The following is a 19,787-nucleotide window of genomic DNA, read 5'->3' on the forward strand; positions in this document are numbered from 1 at the left end:
TGTGTGCGTTCCGTAGTATTGTGATGTGGAGACATTGCTTTCTCTCTCCTCAGCTGTTCCTAAACACGCTTTCTGGGATTATTGAACCTGGTCACGCATTAAATCCAGTTCATTGTTACGCAAGAGGAAAGAATGCCCTCTAGCCCAATTTTATTTTCGAAGGATTACGTCAGTGAAAGGGATTATTGGGCACCAGACCTTTATCTGGCAGGAAATGTTAGTTGGGGGTGGGAGGAGGGAGAGAACTCCTTTGCTGATTTAGAAATAGGTTTTTGTCTATAAGGGCAACTTCAGATTCCTGTCCTGCCTCGTAGTGTCCAATTGTATTTATTTATTTGGCACTGAGAGATCCACATGAACAAATGAAACATCGCCGAGTGTGTCTGGTATTTTCCTGCCTTTCACAGCTGAATAGATCACAAAGCTAGAAACCAGGGTTTAAAGTGTAATTTAATAAAGTAGTAAATTATAGAAGGTTTGAAATCACATTTTACTGAAGCAAAATAAATTAAATCCCGTAAATGTGGCATGTAAATGTATGTTACGGCGCTTTCAGGCGCAGAGTCTGTTCTCACCCAAGAGTGACGCCTCACACCTATAGCCAAATGAGTGTGTCTGGTGTCGTAATCCTTTATCTCCTTTTGTAGGTGGATACCCGTATGGAGGAGGGTACCCGACTGGCACAGGTAAGAACTGAGAGCCGAACAGGTTTGTTAGACACCACAGTGGTGCAGTTTGTATCTTATGAACAACGACTCACGTGTACAGACCCAGTGGGAAGTGTTCTGATGAATGGTGTGGACTGTGTTGGAGCAAAGATTCAGCCCAGGGATATTTTGAAATAAAGTTAACTGTCGCAAATTATTTTAACATAACGTTTCTTCTCAAGGGGTCTATGGAGGGGTGCAGCCCGGTGCCAAACCACTGAAGACTCCAGGTAAGAAACTGTGCCCTCATCCTTTACAATAGACATGTCAATCATACAGTGTGGCATGGGACTGCAACGGGGGGATGTTTGTGGAGCCGGAGGTTTGTGGAGCTGTGCGTCTCAGTCAGTGCTGCTCTCTTACAGGATATGGGGGTGTGCAACCTGGGGGCATCCTGCCTGGAGGAGTGCAACCTGGGGGCATCCTGCCTGGAGGAGTGCAACCTGGGGGTGTCCTGCCTGGAGGAGTGCAACCTGGGGGCGTCCTGCCTGGAGGAGTGCAACCTGGGGGCGTTCTGCCTGGAGGAGTGCAACCTGGGGGTGTTCTGCCAGGGGGCGTGCAACCTGGAGGTGGGTTGCCTTGGGGAGGTAACGTTGGCGTTTTTGACAACTTGTTCCTTTAGTTTCCCTGAGTTCCTTGTGCGTTTACAGGGTGACTTGAATGTGTTAATTTATTTTTGTTGCAAAGCCAGCTATACTGTTTCAAATTTGTCTGAACGAAAGCAATGTTACAGTCTGAAGGACTGTACAATACAAGGCATACAATTCAATACAAGGCATATAATTCACTACACAAATACAACACAAGACACACACAACTGGCTGTAGGTGCAGGATATTGCTTGGGGAAAAATAAAGGTTTGCGTATTTGGTTTTATTTCTCGATTGCCACCCGGTGGCATCACGGTTTCTCTCTCTTAGTTGCTGGGCACCAATAAATGTCCAGGAAATCAGGGAAACATTTGTTTGAACCAAGATGGGCTGTAATTGTGTCAGAGCTAGTGTGAGGAGAGCCGATGTGGGGTGACAAATCCACATTTCCCTGCTCAGAATTGCTCAGATATATAAACGCAGACTTTGCAAATGATGAGACCCTGCGTGTGGTGGAGTGGGCCGGCATTCCTAAGTGCCCTAAGGAAGTCTTCCTTTAGCTGCTCTTTCACCGTGCCATGGCAGTTTAGCTGCATTAATGGTGAATCTAATTCCCTCAGGCAGAAAGTGACTGGTATCTCCAGGAAGTGCTATCAATTATAGCTTCCTGACTGGGGACAGGGTTTATGTTCATGTCGTTGACAGAAGCTCAGCCAGGAAAGTGATCCACCCAGTGCCAAATGGACTAAAGAACTTCCGCCCAGCCGCTGAGGACACACCAACACACACACACACACACACACACACACAAACGGATGAGTCTTCTCATTGTACAGGCCACTGGGGGAATATTTACATTCGTTATCATTTAGTGAAAGATGTGTACAGTGTGGGGAAACAATTAGCATTTAGCAAAAGTGTACATGACTTTTTCTGTAAATGGGCCATATCAAAAACATGCAATTCCTGGAGGAGAAGAAAGAAAATTTAAATACCCAATGCCCCACTGTGATTTGAATATTTCTCTTTTTTTCCTCTCTTGCTGTGTTGCATTTTGTAGTTGTTCTAAATGCCTGTCTTCATTTGTTGACCGTTTGCAGGCGTGCGGTATCCAACGGGTGTGGGACTGGGCGCCAAACCACCCAAGCCAGGTAGGTTTTAAGGATGGAGTGTGGACAAAATAGGACAATGATCTTTAATGCAGGGACCAGTTAGTCCCTATGATCTCACTTGAAATGAAAACAAAACTGTGGAAGCTGTGTAGGGTTTTAATAATATTTCTGTAGACATTATTATTATTTTGATTCCACACTGTAGAGTTTTGGCCCAGCAAAGGCCTTTCTTGTCTATCGCAAGTCAGACCTCAAAAGATCAGAGGAAAAAAGATGAAGAAGAAAGTGATTCCCATAAGAAAAAGATTATTGTCAAAAGCTGAATTGGTAGAAGCTCTGCCAACATCATGCGCCGGCACTGGGATCACAAAGCTGCCGAGGTTTCCCAGGACTCAGATTCACAGAGAAAGGACCCGTTTCAACCCTCCACAATGAAAGGAGTCTCGCTGTGGGACTGGGGGCTTTGGGGCCCGACTCTCAGAGGACCAGATCGTGGCTGTGATGCTACACTTCATCGTTGGACTTCTTAACCTCCTTCAAAGAGAAACAGGTTTCTTAATGTCAGCCGTTCACCAACACTCAATCTGTCTCTCTTCTGTTGCAGGCTATGGGGGTCTGACTGGTGGATACCAACAAGGTGAGATGTTTGTACCTATGCAGTTGGGCTGGTTTCAAAGGCCCTGGTGCCGGTCTCAGACCCCAGTGTTATTTTAGGTGGCGTAGTCCAAGACTGGCCAACCGAGGCCTGTGAAACCAGCGATACACACTGAACCTATGCAGCCTTGAACAGTGTGACGTTCTCTATACACCTTATAAACAGTTTCCCCCCTCTTTCCTCCCATGAAAGACTCTTCCTCAAGCCAGTTGTGAGTCTGGCGGTGCTTAGACTCCCGATTTAAACTAATTAAAATATGCCCGAGGCTTTTGAGCAGCAGATGGTCCTGAGTTTCATGGTAAGAAACTGCAGGAAAATTAAGCACAGGGAAAATAAATCATTGCTATGAAATCATTCTTTCTTGTGCTATTGTTGTTGTTGTTTCTTGGTTTGTTTGTCGTAAACATATTTGGCACGTGCTCTCATTACAAGGCATTACGAGTTTGCTGTAAATAAGTTAACTTATTCTCACCCTTGTGCTTATCGGCAATGTTCAAACACTTGTTGTAAATTCCAGCTGTTGGACAATAACACGCTTTGTTCTTCTCCTAGGTTTAGTTCCTGGTTATGGAGGATACCAACCTGCCGCAGGTAATAAAAATCACAGTCCTTTATCTGTCCAGCAAGCAAAGTCCAGGGTGGGGATCCAGTGATTAGCAATAGAGCAAACCCTGAGTATTAGGGTTCACAACCGAGGTCTCCTACAGAAAACAGCAGTGCAGTTCAGGGAAAACCCATCATGTAAGGCTATATCCCTCACTTTTGGAGCCACACCGAGCTGAGGCAAAGAGCAGAGGAAATACTCATGAACTCTTTAAAGTCTCCCCCAAAAATGGTTTGCAGTGAAATGTGGTGGGTGTACATTACAATTACCACAGAGGTGTAACTCCAGAGAAGGTGGCCTCACAGCGTCCGAGGTCAGGGGGACGGTGGGGTGGGCTTCACTCCTTAACCATGACTTGTTTGCTCGTGTTTTGGATTAGGAGCGGGAGCTCAGCAGAAATGCAGACAGACAGGTATGCAGGTGGCGCTGTCACTGCCGCTGTCACTCATTACGCCCCATTTTAACTCATTGTGCGCAGACGGGGCAACTCAGGTTTGGCGAGGGGACAAGGTTGAGGGCCAACCATCATCACCAAGGGAAGCAGGTCTGACTGAAACCCAACGTGCCGAGCGGTTTAGTGGCGCCCAGATTCCTCGACACATGATGTCAGCTCAAGGAAAAGCTACTGTTTCTCGTAGTTACTCAATGCCGTTCAACACTTTATGCAACCGGCCTCTGTTCTTTGTTCAGAACTGGAGAATAAAACAAAATAATTCTACCGAAGTTGACATCTGTGTCTGTAAGACCTTATCCACGTGTCTGTTACTCAGCCCTGGATTAAACTGTGTTTACAGTGACACATACCCTATTGTGTTTCATAACACACACAAAAAAAACACAGCAGGCTGTTCATTATTCCTAGTGCTGGGAATTTGGCGTGGCTCTCAACCTTCATCTCAGTTGCCCAGGTCTGTCACTAAGCTTTAATAACCAGTCTTGCCGACTAGAAGATGACGTTTCGCTCTGAGCCATGTAATCGTGTACCAAGATATCATCCAATAACTTTTTATGTAAAAAACATTTTTAAAGAAATACATTTTTTTGAACGTCCTACAAAGTGTCCCTCTTGTGAGAAGAACATGTCTTTACATTTCAGATACAGAACCCAAATCCAAATCTTGTCCCTACCACCATGTGTGAAGTTCTCGGAGGTTCTCAGACTGTGGATCAGAAAGTTCCTGTGGTCTGAGAGAAGGAGAGCTAGCTTTTGTATTCAAATTACATTGAGAGAACAAATGAGGGTTACATAGTAGGGCTAGCGTTAGAGTCTCCAATAAACCTAGACTTCTAGTGAGGTTGAGTTGTGTCTCTACTGGCTAGGGTTGGGTTTCTAACCACTTATTGAAATATAAACTTGTTCTTCTTCACAGAGTGGCCATTGTCTTATAAAAGTCAGGATATTCACTAACCGAATCGGCTCCTTTGGGACAAATACAATTATTTGTTTTTTTGTTTTCATATTAGTTTTTTTTTTTAATCAATTTCCAGTCAAGCTAACACAATATGATTTTAACACCTAATTTATTCAAACGCTTCCTTTAACCGAAACTAAAAACGTCTCCCTTGCATGACTGATGACAATCATCACAGTCCTTACGAGACGCTTGGTGCTGCAGAGTAATGCAGGATGGAAACTGCTTGACGGAGGAGATGGATGATGTGCAGAGATTTTTGCTGTTTATTTGTCCTGTCATTAATGAAAGTAGCTGTTGGGAAATCCTGCGCTGTAAAATAGTGGATGCGTGAGTGAGTTATGAAGTACAGGAGACGGGCTCCTGTGATGTATGGGCTGCAATCTGCTTTGATATCGATGGGGCTCTGTCTTGCCTGTAAAATATTAGTAAAATATGTGCAGATCATATTGTGTGTGTAAACAGTCTGTAAACCTTTGTGTGAGATGTTTGGTTTGCATTGCCGTGCTGTGTTAGATCAGCGAGAGGGGAGCTCAGAGTGTGGTATACATTGTGTGTTGGGAATATATGTTGATGTTCTATATGTGTATATGTGTACAGCAAGAGTATATATATTAACAGACCACTCCAAGTTCAGAAATCAATGTTAAGTGGTCTCTTCAATTTTTCGAGAGCTGTATATATATATGTATATGTTTTCATTCTGTAAGCGTGAGTAAAAGGTTGTCATAGCTTGGGGGTGTGGCTCTCAATCCAGAATTTAGAGAAGAAAGTAGTCCTGTTTAGTTTAGGGGCCAGGAGGGGCCCGGGGGGGACACTTTGCATCGTGTTTTTTGTTTATTTATTGATAATAATCATATTAATTATATAAATAAGTTATTCTTATTTTACAGTGCAGTGACCCAGTTAAACTTGAGTCAGTAACATTCACTCGTAACTGAAGAGAAATGTACATAATGTTTTTTGAAGAATATTGAATTCTAATAACAGCTGTATGAAAGGATACATACAACCTCTTTATTTTTGTAATTAAATGCACTTTAAAAGTCGGCCATTTTGACCAATTAACATATAAACGACCTTCTGAAAATGCAGTGTGTCCAAACGGCAGACTGAAATAACTTCACCTGCTCACCGAACAGTCCTCCGCCCGTGGAGTTTTGCTCCACATTGTGTTTAGCTTTTTCTTTTGCTCGTCTAACATGAATTCGGCCCTCGGGCTCTTGTGGTTTCCTCGCCTACTCAGTGAATGTTTCCCAGGATAAGGTCATTTGTCATTCTCTGGGTTTTGTGGCTCTGTTTCAGCAACCTATTTTTGGAATCCTGTTCTGTATAAAAAGTAACCCGTTTCAGAAGTTTCCAACGAACAACAGAGATGCAAAGAAGTGCCTGCCTGGCAAAAAAGCAAGGCTTTATGCTTACTGAGTGGTGCATGCATGCATCTATAGTTTGTACACTCCTCTGCTAATTATTACTCTCCAAATGAACCTTCTTGACCGTTAAAGATCGCTTTGAGATCAGTTTCAAAGTCGAAGCAGACATCCCTAAAGGCTTACATGATTTCAAAACAGATTACAGACTAGTGCCACAAAACTGTAGATATTTACTACGCCTTTCCGCCTTTCAAAAATCTTTACATAAGAATTTCAGAGCATTAATGTTGGAAAAAGAAGAAGAAACAAAAAGCTAACACTTTGAGGCCCATATTCGAATTAACCATGTTCTTCTGTGCCAAAGGGAACCAACCTCCTGGTGTTAAATAACCAAAAAGAAACCTTTAATCTTCCTACGCTTAAAGTAGAATTACACCTCCTATTCTCACAACTTCACTGTATTGTTTGCTTTTTAGAACCAAAAAGAAGGTAAAAGGTTTTTACTATTATTAAAAATAACTGCTTGTGCTGGGTACAGTGCAGTTTTCTTATTCATAATCATTATTCCTTTATTAATAAACCATTTCCACAGCCCTTAAAACCAGCTCTCTGGCTCTGCTCAGTCTGGAGTTGACCTGGTGCTCATTTTTAAACGTAGCCTGCTTTCAGCCTGCACTAACCCTAATACTTTCTCTCTGCTAGGATATCCTCAAGTCCCGGGGGCTGGACAGCTAGGTAAGTGATGAATCAGTTAATAACTAAAGCCACAGTCAGTGTATCCCTCCTGAATTGGATTCATATCCTTGATCAACAGATTTCATTTTTGTATCGTGTAATCTGTTGCAGCAGAGCTAGAATCTCTCTCCATGCAGATGGTGTATCCATGATAATATCCCCGATAATCTGCCGGTCGCTGTCAGTGTGCAACAGCACACAGGATTACAGCCGCAGTCTTGATGGTGTGTGGCAGACTGTGCACCATGTGTCCGTTCCCTCAGTGGCATGGCTGGCATATTTAAAAAAACGCTGTAGGAATGAAGGGTTTCGACTGAATTGCGGCAGCGCAGGAGTTAAGAAACCATGAAGCTCACATTCCTATGGCACCATATGTTAGTGCTTGTAGATATCAACGCACACATCCATTAACATTGCACTTCCCTGTTTTATGTCTCCACTGACACTCACACACAAAACAGATGTTGTTCTACAAACTGGAGTGTGAATCTGGCACATTTTTTATTTATTTTTTAACTGGCAACACCGCGTTTTATTTCCACTGTTAAAATCGGTGCAACACATTCCCAGTCGTGATTAAAGGCCTGGTTTATTGTTTTTCCAGCATTTGTTTTTTTACAACTGTCTCACACTTCAGTCCACAACATAAAGTTGACATTTTATGCAAGAGTATTATGAAATTAAGTTTTATTAATCTGTGAAATGTAAGAATGTGGTTTGTGGGGAGGGGTTTGAGTTAAAGTCTTGAATCTGATGTTTATTTTGGTTTGTTTCCCTTCTTTTATTGTATTTCAGCTAAACCCTCCAAACAGTACGGGCAGCTGCTGGGAATGCTGGGAGCTTACAGAGGTAGGATGTCTCGGACGCAGCCATTGCTATGACTTCGCTATAGATAGTGTGTACAGCTTCTCTGTAAGACCATCAAAGCAACTCCAATTAATGAAGAATCATATACATTTTATGATGGGTTATATTTCAATACAGATGTCCCATCCACCACAACTCAGTTCTGTTCACAATCTCTGCCCACTACACTAGTGTCAGGTTTTGAATACATGATGGTGACAATACGAAATCGTGGCCAAAAAAGCCCATGGATGTTGTGATTGGTCCAGGTTTTGACTCAATCCAGGCATAGTATACTATAGTTTATACTACACTCACCTAAAGGATTATTAGGAACACCTGTTCAATTTCTCATTAATGCAATTATCTAACCAACCAATCACATGGCAGTTGCTTCAATGCATTTAGGGGTGTGGTCCTGGTCAAGACAATCTCCTGAACTCCAAACTGAATGTCTGAATGGGAAAGAAAGGTGATTTAAGCAATTTTGAGCGTGGCATGGTTGTTGGTGCCGGAGGGGCCGGTCTGAGTATTTCACAATCTGCTCAGTTACTGGGATTTTCACGCACAACCATTTCTAGGGTTTACAAAGAATGGTGTGAAAAGGGAAAAACATCCAGTATGCGGCAGTCCTGTGGGCGAAAATGCCTTGTTGATGCTAGAGGTCAGAGGAGAATGGGCCGACTGATTCAAGCTGATAGAAGAGCAACTTTGACTGAAATAACCACTCGTTACAACCGAGGTATGCAGCAAAGCATTTGTGAAGCCACAACACGTACAACCTTGAGGCGGATGGGCTACAACAGCAGAAGACCCCACCGGGTACCACTCATCTCCACTACAAATAGGAAAAAGAGGCTACAATTTGCACAAGCTCACCAAAATTGGACAGTTGAAGACTGGAAAAATGTTGCCTGGTCTGATGAGTCTCGATTTCTGTTGAGACATTCAGATGGTAGAGTCAGAATTTGGCGTAAACAGAATGAGAACATGGATCCATCATGCCTTGTTACCACTGTGCAGGCTGGTGGTGGTGGTGTAATGGTGTGGGGGATGTTTTCTTGGCACACTTTAGGCCCCTTAGTGCCAATTGGGCATCGTTTAAATGCCATGGCCTACCTGAGCATTGTTTCTGACCATGTCCATCCCTTTATGACCACCATGTATCCATCCTCTGATGGCTACTTCCAGCAGGATAATGCACCATGTCACAAAGGTCGAATCATTTCAAATTGGTTTCTTGAACATGACAATGAGTTCACTGTACTAAACTGGCCCCCACAGTCACCAGATCTCAACCCAATAGAGCATCTTTGGGATGTGGTGGAACGGGAGCTTCGTGCCCTGGATGTGCATCCCACAAATCTCCATCAACTGCAAGATGCTATCCTATCAATATGGGCCAACGTTTCTAAAGAATGCTTTCAGCACCTTGTTGAATCAATGCCACGTAGAATTAAGGCAGTTCTGAAGGTGAAAGGGGGTCAAACACAGTATTAGTATGGTGTTCCTAATAATCCTTTAGGTGAGTGTATATACTATGCTATAGTAACTGCGAATAGGGGAGGAGTTAAACGACATGTGACTGTGACTACATGGGATTTTAGGAATAAATGGTGGAACCCAGGAACCACACTGACTGACCAGTCATCTCCCTCCACTCTGCACAGAGATAATAACACTACAGATGGACAGGAGACATTGTGATTGCCATTGAAGTGCATTAGCATGTCTGCCATTCATGCTGGCGTTCCATGAAGACGACAGTAACTGATCTGATAAGACTCTGAATGGAAAAAATAAAAAAGCAATTTCATATAACCAGCTATAGGAGGGGGGAGGAGAAAGGTCAAGCATTGAACATAAAATATTCCTTGACATTTTATAGCAGTTTTATTGAGCTTGTCTCTGAAGCGACGGACGTTAAGTAGATGCAATTCCAGAGCAATTAAGTGTGCTAATGCAGACTTAACTGAAGTTAGGGAGCCGAAACACAGAGATGCACATTCGTTTGTACAAATCAGCTCTGCCTATTTTTGTGTCATCTCTGAACTGTGAGCATTAAAAAATGATGGTTTCAAACCCTGAAGTGACAGTGAGACTGATTGTCAATACTTGCCTTTGGCCCCAGTAAAATTAAAACCTTGACTCACCTGTCAAACCCAGATTACAAACCCACTATTGGATGCCATTTTATTTTGACATTCGCAAGTTGCTTCCTCCCATTCCTCCCAGCTGTAAAGCACAGGGCCGGTTGGTAATTGTCGATGAAAGGTTAGGCTGGAGTTTTGATTTAATCTGGGGCTCAAAGGAAACCCGCATCGGAGAGACACAGAGAAGGATTTTTCATTGAGTGCGCCTGCTGCCACCATCCACCCAGCTCATATCTGACTTCTCTCTTGCAGGGGCGGGCGGATGTCCCCAGGGCAAATACTGCGGGAAAAGGAGAAAATAAAAGACCTCTTGAGAAAAAAGTGACCTCGAGAAATTACGGTGCTACTGCATGATCTAGAATGTACATTTCTTTCACCTATAAAAGAAAAAAAAATCCCTTTTCATGTAAAAAAAAAAAAAACAACATGAACCCTTTTGGTGATTTTTTAAATTCCACAAAGCCAGAGGAATATTTGACAGAACAAAAAAAAATGATTTAATGCAGTACTTTGTACTATGAATATCCTACGAATGCCTGTAGCATACTACATTTTATAACTGATGTTAAATGGTGTATTTTGATGGATGTTTCTGTGCCATACTAATTTTATTAAATGCCTGGAGTATATCAGTTCTCCAAAGCTTTTTTATGCACAAAACCAGCTGTGTGTTGTTCGGCAGTGAGCAATGCCAGAAACACAACCTTTACTGTCCTTTTGTCTGGATGTAGGAAAGGTTACACATCAGGTTTCTGCATAGAAAAATTAACACAAAACATAGAGGAAGTCTCTCTAAGAGGGATTTACACTACTCTGAAAGCATGCAGAACTACCTGTACACACATAATATTTCATTCCTTAGTGTGTATTAGCGTGATGTTTAAAGAAAACGAATGCGGCTGGTTTGTTTAAGCATGGAAGTATTCAGGGGCGGATATATTTTGGGCATTTGGAGCGATGAGTTATCTGTTACCGCATTCGCACAATTTGACACCCACCGTGGAGAGAGCAGTCTGTCAGATTATTTCTCTCTGCCATGGTACAGTCCCGAGGTTTTGCATTTAGTTAAAATATGATGAGCTTTCTGCTCTGAAGACGAGTCTAAGCAAACTTCAAAGGAAAGGTGACACGAACACCTGACGCTGAGCTGAGATGTTGTTTGCTTTGGTTTGCATCATTTATAAAAGATTAGGGAAATATTTCTTCTGGCTTTTTGTTTTTGTTGTTTTCCAAGAATGAAACACTCAAGTTGCACAAAGAAAAGCTAAATTAGGACAACACCACCATGGTTTGGGCCTGTATATTGTGTATGTATGAATGACAACTTTGAAGCTATTAATTTTATAATACAGTTTTCCTCAGAAGGGTGGCGGGGGGGTGAATAATAGGTGCTTAAGTCAGTCAAGCTTGAATGTCTGTCTTAAGACAATCATTTAATGGTTTACACTTTCACAGTTCATTTATGTTTCAATACATCTTCATACTGTTGGGTGATAAACCTACCAAGCTCTTAAAACATACTGGTCTTTTCCTTCCAGCTGTATTTTTGTTGTATTTTGCATCATTCTAAACTTGACTTTAAAGATTAATTAAAAGAAACCATTCTAAATTTTGTAAATGATATATATATATAAAAAGATCAGTAGGGCTTTTTTTTCTCTTCTTTGCTCATGCATTTCTTTTTTATCACTGTGGAGAACTGTTGGTAAATGATGCTAATTAGTTATTGTTGTTTTTTATTGTTGTTTTCATTTTGGGAGCAATTGTTTTGGTCATTTTCCTAGCAATGTATATGGTGCTAACATAGTTCATATAAAATAGTTTCCATTGCTTGAACATGACGTTTTTAAAAGAAAACAGAGAAGGAAAACTACAGTTGGTTTCTTCTTGGCACACCCTATGGCAAAACCTTCTCCAGGGATCTAGACCATATCTCACAGGTTAAATTGTTCTGCCTATAGGATTAACTACAATAACCGTCTCTGCTTTCCTTATTTTAAACCAAACAGTACTGTATGTGGACTGTCTTTGAGCCCTGCCATAAACCTGTCTTTGTCTACAGTCGTGTGGGTTTTTCTTTTTCTTTTTTTGTACCTGTTTATAAAATGGTTTAGGGGGACATTGCACTTTTCCCCCCACCACAATGCACATCTTAATAATACTGGGAAAGACCGCCATTTAAACTGCTTCAGTCAATAATTAATAAACTGAAATATTTTAAAGAGAAATGTGGTGTCTTTGTCTTTCTTAAACACCGGTGCACAATTAAAGCATGCAGTCCTTTGTATGTTTGTGTTTGTAGCGGAAAACCTTAACCTTGATGTCAACCTTGAATTGTAGTAACAGAAATCTTAAAATCTGCAATGGGAAGCAGAGGCTGCCGTATTTGTAATGGTAAGCAAATGTTGGATGAAAAATCCTCATTGCACTAGCAGGGATTTAAAGTGACTTACTAATACTATACAACAGGGGAGTCTGTAATGAAAGAAGCAGATAAAGTACTGGTTTTTGTTCCAACCTAGGTCTTAATTACTTAACTGAATGGTATATTGCTTTGTTAGTTCAATTAAGGATTCAATTAAGCAATTAAGACCTCAGTTGGAACAAAAACCAGCAGGGCAGGGGGTCCTTCAGGACCGGTTTGAAAACCACTGGTCCAAGGGAAACCTTCATCCTCAAACTGACTTCTTACCAAAAAAATAATATGCATCTGATTTTCATTCATCCTGGACAGAAACCATCTTTTATGGTGGTGACACTTTAAAATAATGGCCTCAGATGAACCTGCATGCTTAATGAATACATCACATTATAATGCATTCGCCATTTAGTATTTTAAAATTTATGTAATAAACATGTTACAGTTTGCAGTAGCACATGCCGAAACAGTCTATTGATTAATAAAATAATATTGTATTTCACGTGTATTCGTACACCTTTATTTGGCATCAATGTACCTTGCACAAGCACTTTCCTGCAGTGTTACATTCGTCTAAACAAACAAGCCTTTATGGCGAGTTGGGCAATAAAACCAAATCAATCCAAATCCTCGTACCAACCTGCGCACATCACAATCGCCCACCTCCTTCACACCAGCGTGAGCGCAGCCGCTTCCCAGGGATCGCCTTCGGTTGGCCAACGCGGAGCCGCCTGTGCCAGTGCGCCTGTGCCGGCGGTGGTCCAGCCTCCCTGAGCCAGAGAATAGCTGCGGACCCGCCGGCGCTCAGCCCAGTGCGTTCAGAGGAGGAGACTGGCTGTGGCTGCGGAGGGGAGAAAGGAAGAAGAGGAAGAAAAGCTCTCTCCGCTCGGGGGCCGGCTCCGTGTCTCTGTCCCCCCCCTGGCTCTCGCTCGCAGAGCTCCCGGTCAGGCGGTGAATGAGGTTGATGCTGCTTTGCTGTACCTGGAAGGACGAGCGTATGGGAGAGGACGAAGGTGAGCGCTGTGGGGGTGTGGGGGTGTGGGGGTGGGAGGATGCTCTGGAGAAGCGGGCTGATGCCTGTCTGCTGGCACCGGCCGGGGAGGATGCAGGTTGTGAGTCGGTACCAAAACAAAGCGCACAAGGGTGTTTCTGTGGAGCTCTTCTCTACCACCACCGGTCATGAAACAAATCAGGATGGTTGTTCGAGCCACATGGGTGCGTGTTTTACTGCGATAGCTCATGCGGGGTGTACTGTGCGCGACGTGCTCCGTGCAGGTGCACACGCAGCGGGACCGGTGCGGCGAGCCGTGGCTGCGTCCTGGCAGCGCAGATGTCCGCAAGTTGGGCGCAGATCTGCACGATCCCAGCGCTCCCATTGGTGGAGCTGCGCAGGTCTGCGCTGCAGGGACGCAGCCACGGTGCGGTCGTGCTGCGAGGGAAGCGCAGGACAGCATGGGGTGATAAAGCGTGATTGAACCCCCGACTTGATGATGCATTTATTGGAATGAGCTATACTCGTGTGGGTTAAGCAGGGGTTTGACCGAGGTTTGGGTGCAAGAACCAATTGCCTCCAATTTATTCTGAAGTAAAATGTAATTCACAGGATATGCGTTGCGTTTGTTTCCTTCTTCCCTTGCCTGATGTGCGTATTGCGTGCGGTAATTGGGGAAGCAAACGCACGCTTAAATGCAAACATTGTTTTAATTAAATGGCTACTCAAACGTGCGTCTCCTGCAGGTCATGATATGCGACACAATGTGTTGATCAATTGCGACAATGTTGCGAGGTGACATAAGTGTCGGACAGTGAACACTATGATGTCATCCGCACGTCAAAAGTCAGGTCAGGGGGTTCGATTAGACTCCGTCAATTCCTGCAAACACGTTTTTTTTTCAATCCTTTCTTCTGTCGTAAAGGAATTGAAAGTGCAGCAATGTGTGTGAAATTACATATTTGTGTTGCAGTCTCGAAACTGCCCTTGCCAGATTTGATGGGGATGAGCAGAAGGAGGGAAAAAAGAAAGCAAAATAAGTCTAGACCGCCAATTGTGTAACCATTTATGTAGACACATGGTTTATTTGCTCTTCCAAAGTGCACAACCAGCACATTTATGGTTAGATAGGTGGTGATCTGCACTTTTAAGATCATTAAACGAGTATGTCATAACGAGACTGGTGCATTCAAGCAGAGTGCATTCCTGTGCTGACAATGCCTAGTTCTGCTTTATGAAGCAAAATTTCCAGGTTATTTTGGAGATTATATATATATATATATATAGAGAGAGAGAGAGAGAGAGAGAGAGAGAGGGAGAGGGAAAAATTAAAGAGTTGCCAGACACCTGTAGTTTCCATGTTTACCATTCTAAGCACCAATGCTATCAGCCAGTTAAATATGAATAAATGCTTCAATTCTAAAATGAAATAAGCCCATATTAAAACACTGTTTCACTTTATCCGGCTCTTACTATACAGTGTGGACTGATGTGATGAATCAGTTCATATCTGGGAGCCTTGAGGTGTTTTGTTCCTGCAGCCGTGGTCAGCGTCTCTTGTCTTTTTGTACGTGTGGATATGTGACAAATTAAGAACCTCAGAGAATTTTATATCTACATCCATCTGTCACAAATGCCTCCGGCGAGTTGTCCAGGCTTCCGCTAAATCATCACAGAAATAGTTTCCTTAGGAGAATAAAAGCACTCGGGAAAGCATGCAGCACTTATTTGTGGAGGGACCTCTCTCCGGTGAGGGGTCAGATTGAATCGGAGGTTGAAGTGAAAATCCCAGCGGTGGAAAGGCAACGTACTGCCCTGGGCTGTCGGGTGGATTTTAACAATGCCTGGCACTGAACTGATGGATTGGCTGATTTGAAAAAAACAAACCGAACCAGAGCTGTTATTTCTGGAAGCCTGTGTGTTGTGGCGTTTGGAGGAACCACTGAAATCATCAGCATACAGTAATAAGCCAATAGGAAAACAGAGAATTTAAAGATTACATATGGAGTTGAAGATTGATTCCTACTGCATTCATTTTCAATTTCTCTAATTGCAAGGCTCTGTTTTGCATTGCGGAAATTCAATCAAGAGATCCCAGTTTCTGCCAGAAGCCCTTTTAGCTTCCCTACCCTGTGTGTACAAAGCATATTTAATAGTTCCAATCAATCTCTGTAGCAACTGAGGAAGCAGAGAAGATCATACGCAATCAAACCAATGAAGTTGGTTTCCTCAACCATAGATTTATTTAACATGTATGTGAATGCATAAATGTAGGTAGACGATGGATGTGGCACCACTCATATTTGCTTCATGATGTTGGCATGTCATTATATCCTTGGTCTCATCAATATTAAATTCTCGACCTTGCGGAGCGCCGTTCATAACTAATGGCATTTTACCGCAGTTCAGGAAGCGTCTTTTGTGCACGAATGCATGAGTCCTTAACGAGACAGAGCTCACTTTATGAACTTGGGGGGGTGCTTCAATCGGTGCAGCACTGAGAGTGACAGCCTGTTGAGAAAGCGAGGCCTCGCTCTCCTCACTTTTTGGAAAGTGCAAAACAGTACACACACACCACACTACACTACACAGTTTCACCAATTTTCCAAGTCTTGCCGCTGGGTATTGGTTGCATTTGTGCCAGGTGGTCTTGATGGAGATGGAGCTCGACCCATTCAACACAGCAGGTCGACTGCAGACCACAGCTGCTGAAGGAGACTGTACACTTCTCTCCAGCTTTCTCTCCCACTCTCCTTCCCTGTCTCTCTCTGTAATATAAAAGCTTTTTGACAATAACTGATGCCTGTAAATGCAGCCAGTAATACCAAGTGAGTTGAATTCATGGGAGGTCTGTGTACAGAAGAGTAATCGAACCCACTCTGTGTACGGTGGTGAGAATAAGATCACCAGCTGGCCCTGTTTAGGACGGGAAACTTGGAAAAAAGGACCTTTGTCAAAAAACGAAGAAAAAGTAAACTGAAATCAATTAACCTGCCACTTGAGCATGCTTCAAAAAATAAATAAGTCCTACTTTTGCGCACAAGACTGCTTTGGGCTACTGATGAGTATTTTATTTAAAAACAACAGACCAGACTGTTTTATCCAAATGTTTCTTTACATCGGTTTAGCAAAGGGTTAACGGTTAACGTATGCACTTCTGTCTCGAACCCTTTGTGTGCATGATGGGAAACGTTACTACACCATGCAGAAGCAGCAGCGTTTGTGGACTGTTCTTCCTACCAAGTTTATTCCCTTTATTTGTAAAAAAGAAGGAACTGACTAAACATACGGAACCACTCAAATTAAAGCCTTCGTGACTCGTGTAATCAAAATAAAATAAAATGCACTGAAAAAACTAAAACCAAAATATATGCTGTTGTTTAATACACATGCTTACAATGAGAACAATAAGTGTTTGTGCATCTGCTGAAGAAGCAGTTCTGCTAAAAGTGAATTGCAGAAGAGACTTTTAACTGTAAAAACTTCCATGAAGAATCTGAAACTGCAAAGCCTAACTACAAGCGCTCTAATTAAATGTATTTTAAACTGATTGCAGACAGTGGCTCAAGTCCTCAGTGAGTTATTTTTGCATTTCATTAATGTTTGTTCTCCTATATGAGAGTGGTCAAGGTGCCGTGGGATTTGTGGTGGATTATGGACCTTTTCCACTTCCCCCATGCAGGGACAGGTGTGTGTGGTCTGTTGTGACCCTTCTTCCCAACCCAGAATGGCAGGGAAACAACATTCAATTCAGGGTTCTGTTATAAGATGGGAAAATCAATCAGGGTTTTAAGAAGTCAAACGCAAAGGCTTCTGGGAAAACTTGTTTTTAAAACGGCCTTTGGTTTTGAAAAGGCAAAAATAACGTGGAGAAGTGTAGTGACTTTTTCCCCTCGTCTAAGAGTCTTCTGGTGCATCAGAGTTAATGTCTAGTGCAGTGTAAGCCCCCTGATAGGACTATTTGTGTATTTTATTTATTTGTGTTTCTGCATCAGGCTGTCTAGGGACAATCCCGCCTGTGGATGTACTTATTCCATGTACGTACTTGGTGTGCACAGTGCAATCAGTCCCTGCTCACATAATGCATCTATTCATAGACCTCTCTCCGCCTCTGTCTGTGCGATTTGTGTATTTCCCATAAACAAGTTGAGGATGCATTACGTCCAGCCTTCACTCTCTCTTGTGCTCCATGTTTATACTCGGCAGTCTCAGCCTTAATGGATGTGAAGATGGACCCTTTTCTTGTGGTATTTTTGGGTGAAAACTAATGATATATAAACTGCAGCCTGAAGCATGATGGGTAATTGAAAAGTCTAATACACTGCTTTCTGTTGCACATTAAAGAAGCCCTGAATGGCTTTTTGAAGGCTGCTGGTTTTGATAATTATAATAGAGAATTAATGCTTTTTGTTTCTCCTGAAGATTTTGGCGTCAGTCCCTCTTCTCACCATATTAATAAATGTTTTGGTTCTTCATCTGCCGTGCCTGTGTGTGTGTTTAATAAAAACATCAGGCAAGGTAATTTATGCAAATTGTGTGTTATCAACATTACCCACGATGCATCACTACTTGGCCAAAACAATCCATCTTTTTCACATCCTGCGATAGTAATCTCTTGAATTCCTTTACAATTACACTTCCTCAATGGTGGGAATCGCGTTTCTGAACACGTCAGATGAACTGGTATGAATCTTCGCTCGAGAATTTGGCGGTTTTATGAGCGATCGCTAAAATCAATTAAACCGATACAATAAATTACAGTTACAATTATTATTTTATTGTTTCCAGAGATGCTAACCTGATCAGCTAATCCACACCGAGTATTGAGCGCAGGACGATTAATGCAAAAGGGGGATTTGAAAGTACCTCAGATTTTAGCCGTGTGTCATTGACCACTGTGCTGTGAAAACAAATTCCCCACCGAACGCCAAGTGCTGTGCGTGAGGTTATTACTATATAATGTATTGTCTTCTATTTCATTCATTTTACAGGAAGAGAACCATCTGTGTAGCTTCCTATTTACATCAATTTGCAGGGGATTAAATTAATTATAAAACCGGAAGAAGTATCACAGCTATAGTGTGGCGTTCAGTCAGATACAGCGTACCTTTTTTATTTTATCTTCTAAGCATGAGAAACGGGATTGAGTGCCGCTGAAAATGTAAACGACGCAGGCGTCCGATTTAGGAGCGAATGATCCGATAATTTGCTTCCTTTGGCCCTCAGGATCTAAATGTGAGTGGATTGAGAGAGGTAGAGATTCACACACACAGATACTCGGAGTAAAACTAATTTGCTCATTTGCCCAGTGAGACCCCCACCTGGCTCTTTGAGGAGCTACAGTCCAGCAGGTTGAACAGGCCACTATGAATCTACACTCACCTAAAGGATTATTAGGAACACCTGTTCAATTTCTCATTAATGTAATTATCTAACCAACCAATCACATGGCAGTTGCTTCAATGCATTTAGGGGTGTGGTCCTGGTCAAGACAATCTCCTGAACTCCAAACTGAATGTCTGAATGGGAAAGAAAGGTGATTTAAGCAATTTTGAGCGTGGCATGGTTGTTGGTGCCAGACGGGCCGGTCTGAGTATTTCACAATCTGCTCAGTTACTGGGATTTTCACGCACAACCATTTCTAGGGTTTACAAAGAATGGTGTGAAAAGGGAAAAACATCCAGTATGCGGCAGTCCTGTGGGCCAAAATGCCTTGTTGATGCTAGAGGTCAGAGGAGAATGGGCCGACTGATTCAAGCTGATAGAAGAGCAACTTTGACTGAAATAACCACTCGTTACAACCGAGGTATGCAGCAAAGCATTTGTGAAGCCACAACACGTACAACCTTGAGGCGGATGGGCTACAACAGCAGAAGACCCCACCGGGTACCACTCATCTCCACTACAAATAGGAAAAAGAGGCTACAATTTGCACAAGCTCACCAAAATTGGACAGTTGAAGACTGGAAAAATGTTGCCTGGTCTGATGAGTCTCGATTTCTGTTGAGACACTCAGATGGTAGAGTCAGAATTTGGCGTAAACAGAATGAGAACATGGATCCATCATGCCTTGTTACCACTGTGCAGGCTGGTGGTGGTGGTGTAATGGTGTGGGGGATGTTTTCTTGGCACACTTTAGGCCCCTTAGTGCCAATTGGGCATCGTTTAAATGCCACGGCCTACCTGAGCA

General features: G+C 42.7%; 2 protein-coding genes across 8 annotated transcripts in view; both read left to right on the forward strand.

Moving 5' to 3' along the window:
- Positions 1–12,415, forward strand: part of elna (elastin a) — a 46,902-nt gene extending 34,487 nt beyond the window's left edge. For 5 of the 7 annotated variants that reach the window (XM_066695361.1, XM_066695365.1, XM_066695366.1 and 2 more), the window contains 10 exons: positions 648–686; positions 890–937; positions 1,073–1,294; positions 2,398–2,448; positions 3,014–3,046; positions 3,617–3,655; positions 4,048–4,080; positions 7,156–7,188; positions 7,984–8,037; positions 10,440–12,415. In XM_066695361.1, coding sequence (XP_066551458.1) covers positions 648–686; positions 890–937; positions 1,073–1,294; positions 2,398–2,448; positions 3,014–3,046; positions 3,617–3,655; positions 4,048–4,080; positions 7,156–7,188; positions 7,984–8,037; positions 10,440–10,489 — 602 coding nt within the window. In that variant the 3' untranslated portion in view covers positions 10,490–12,415. The remainder of the gene's footprint in view (positions 1–647; positions 687–889; positions 938–1,072; positions 1,295–2,397; positions 2,449–3,013; positions 3,047–3,616; positions 3,656–4,047; positions 4,081–7,155; positions 7,189–7,983; positions 8,038–10,439) is intronic. The other 2 variants (XM_066695362.1, XM_066695364.1) reach the window with 2 other exon arrangements.
- An 859-nt stretch (positions 12,416–13,274) lies between these two features.
- Positions 13,275–19,787, forward strand: part of LOC136718337 (LIM domain kinase 1) — a 46,762-nt gene continuing 40,249 nt past the window's right edge. Inside the window, exon 1 of the mRNA XM_066696033.1 lies at positions 13,275–13,619. Within this exon, the coding sequence (XP_066552130.1) occupies positions 13,562–13,619 (58 nt within the window). The 5' untranslated portion in view covers positions 13,275–13,561. The remainder of the gene's footprint in view (positions 13,620–19,787) is intronic.

This window comes from Amia ocellicauda, chromosome 22 (genome assembly GCF_036373705.1).
Source record: "Amia ocellicauda isolate fAmiCal2 chromosome 22, fAmiCal2.hap1, whole genome shotgun sequence".
Lineage (NCBI taxonomy): Eukaryota > Metazoa > Chordata > Actinopteri > Amiiformes > Amiidae > Amia > Amia ocellicauda.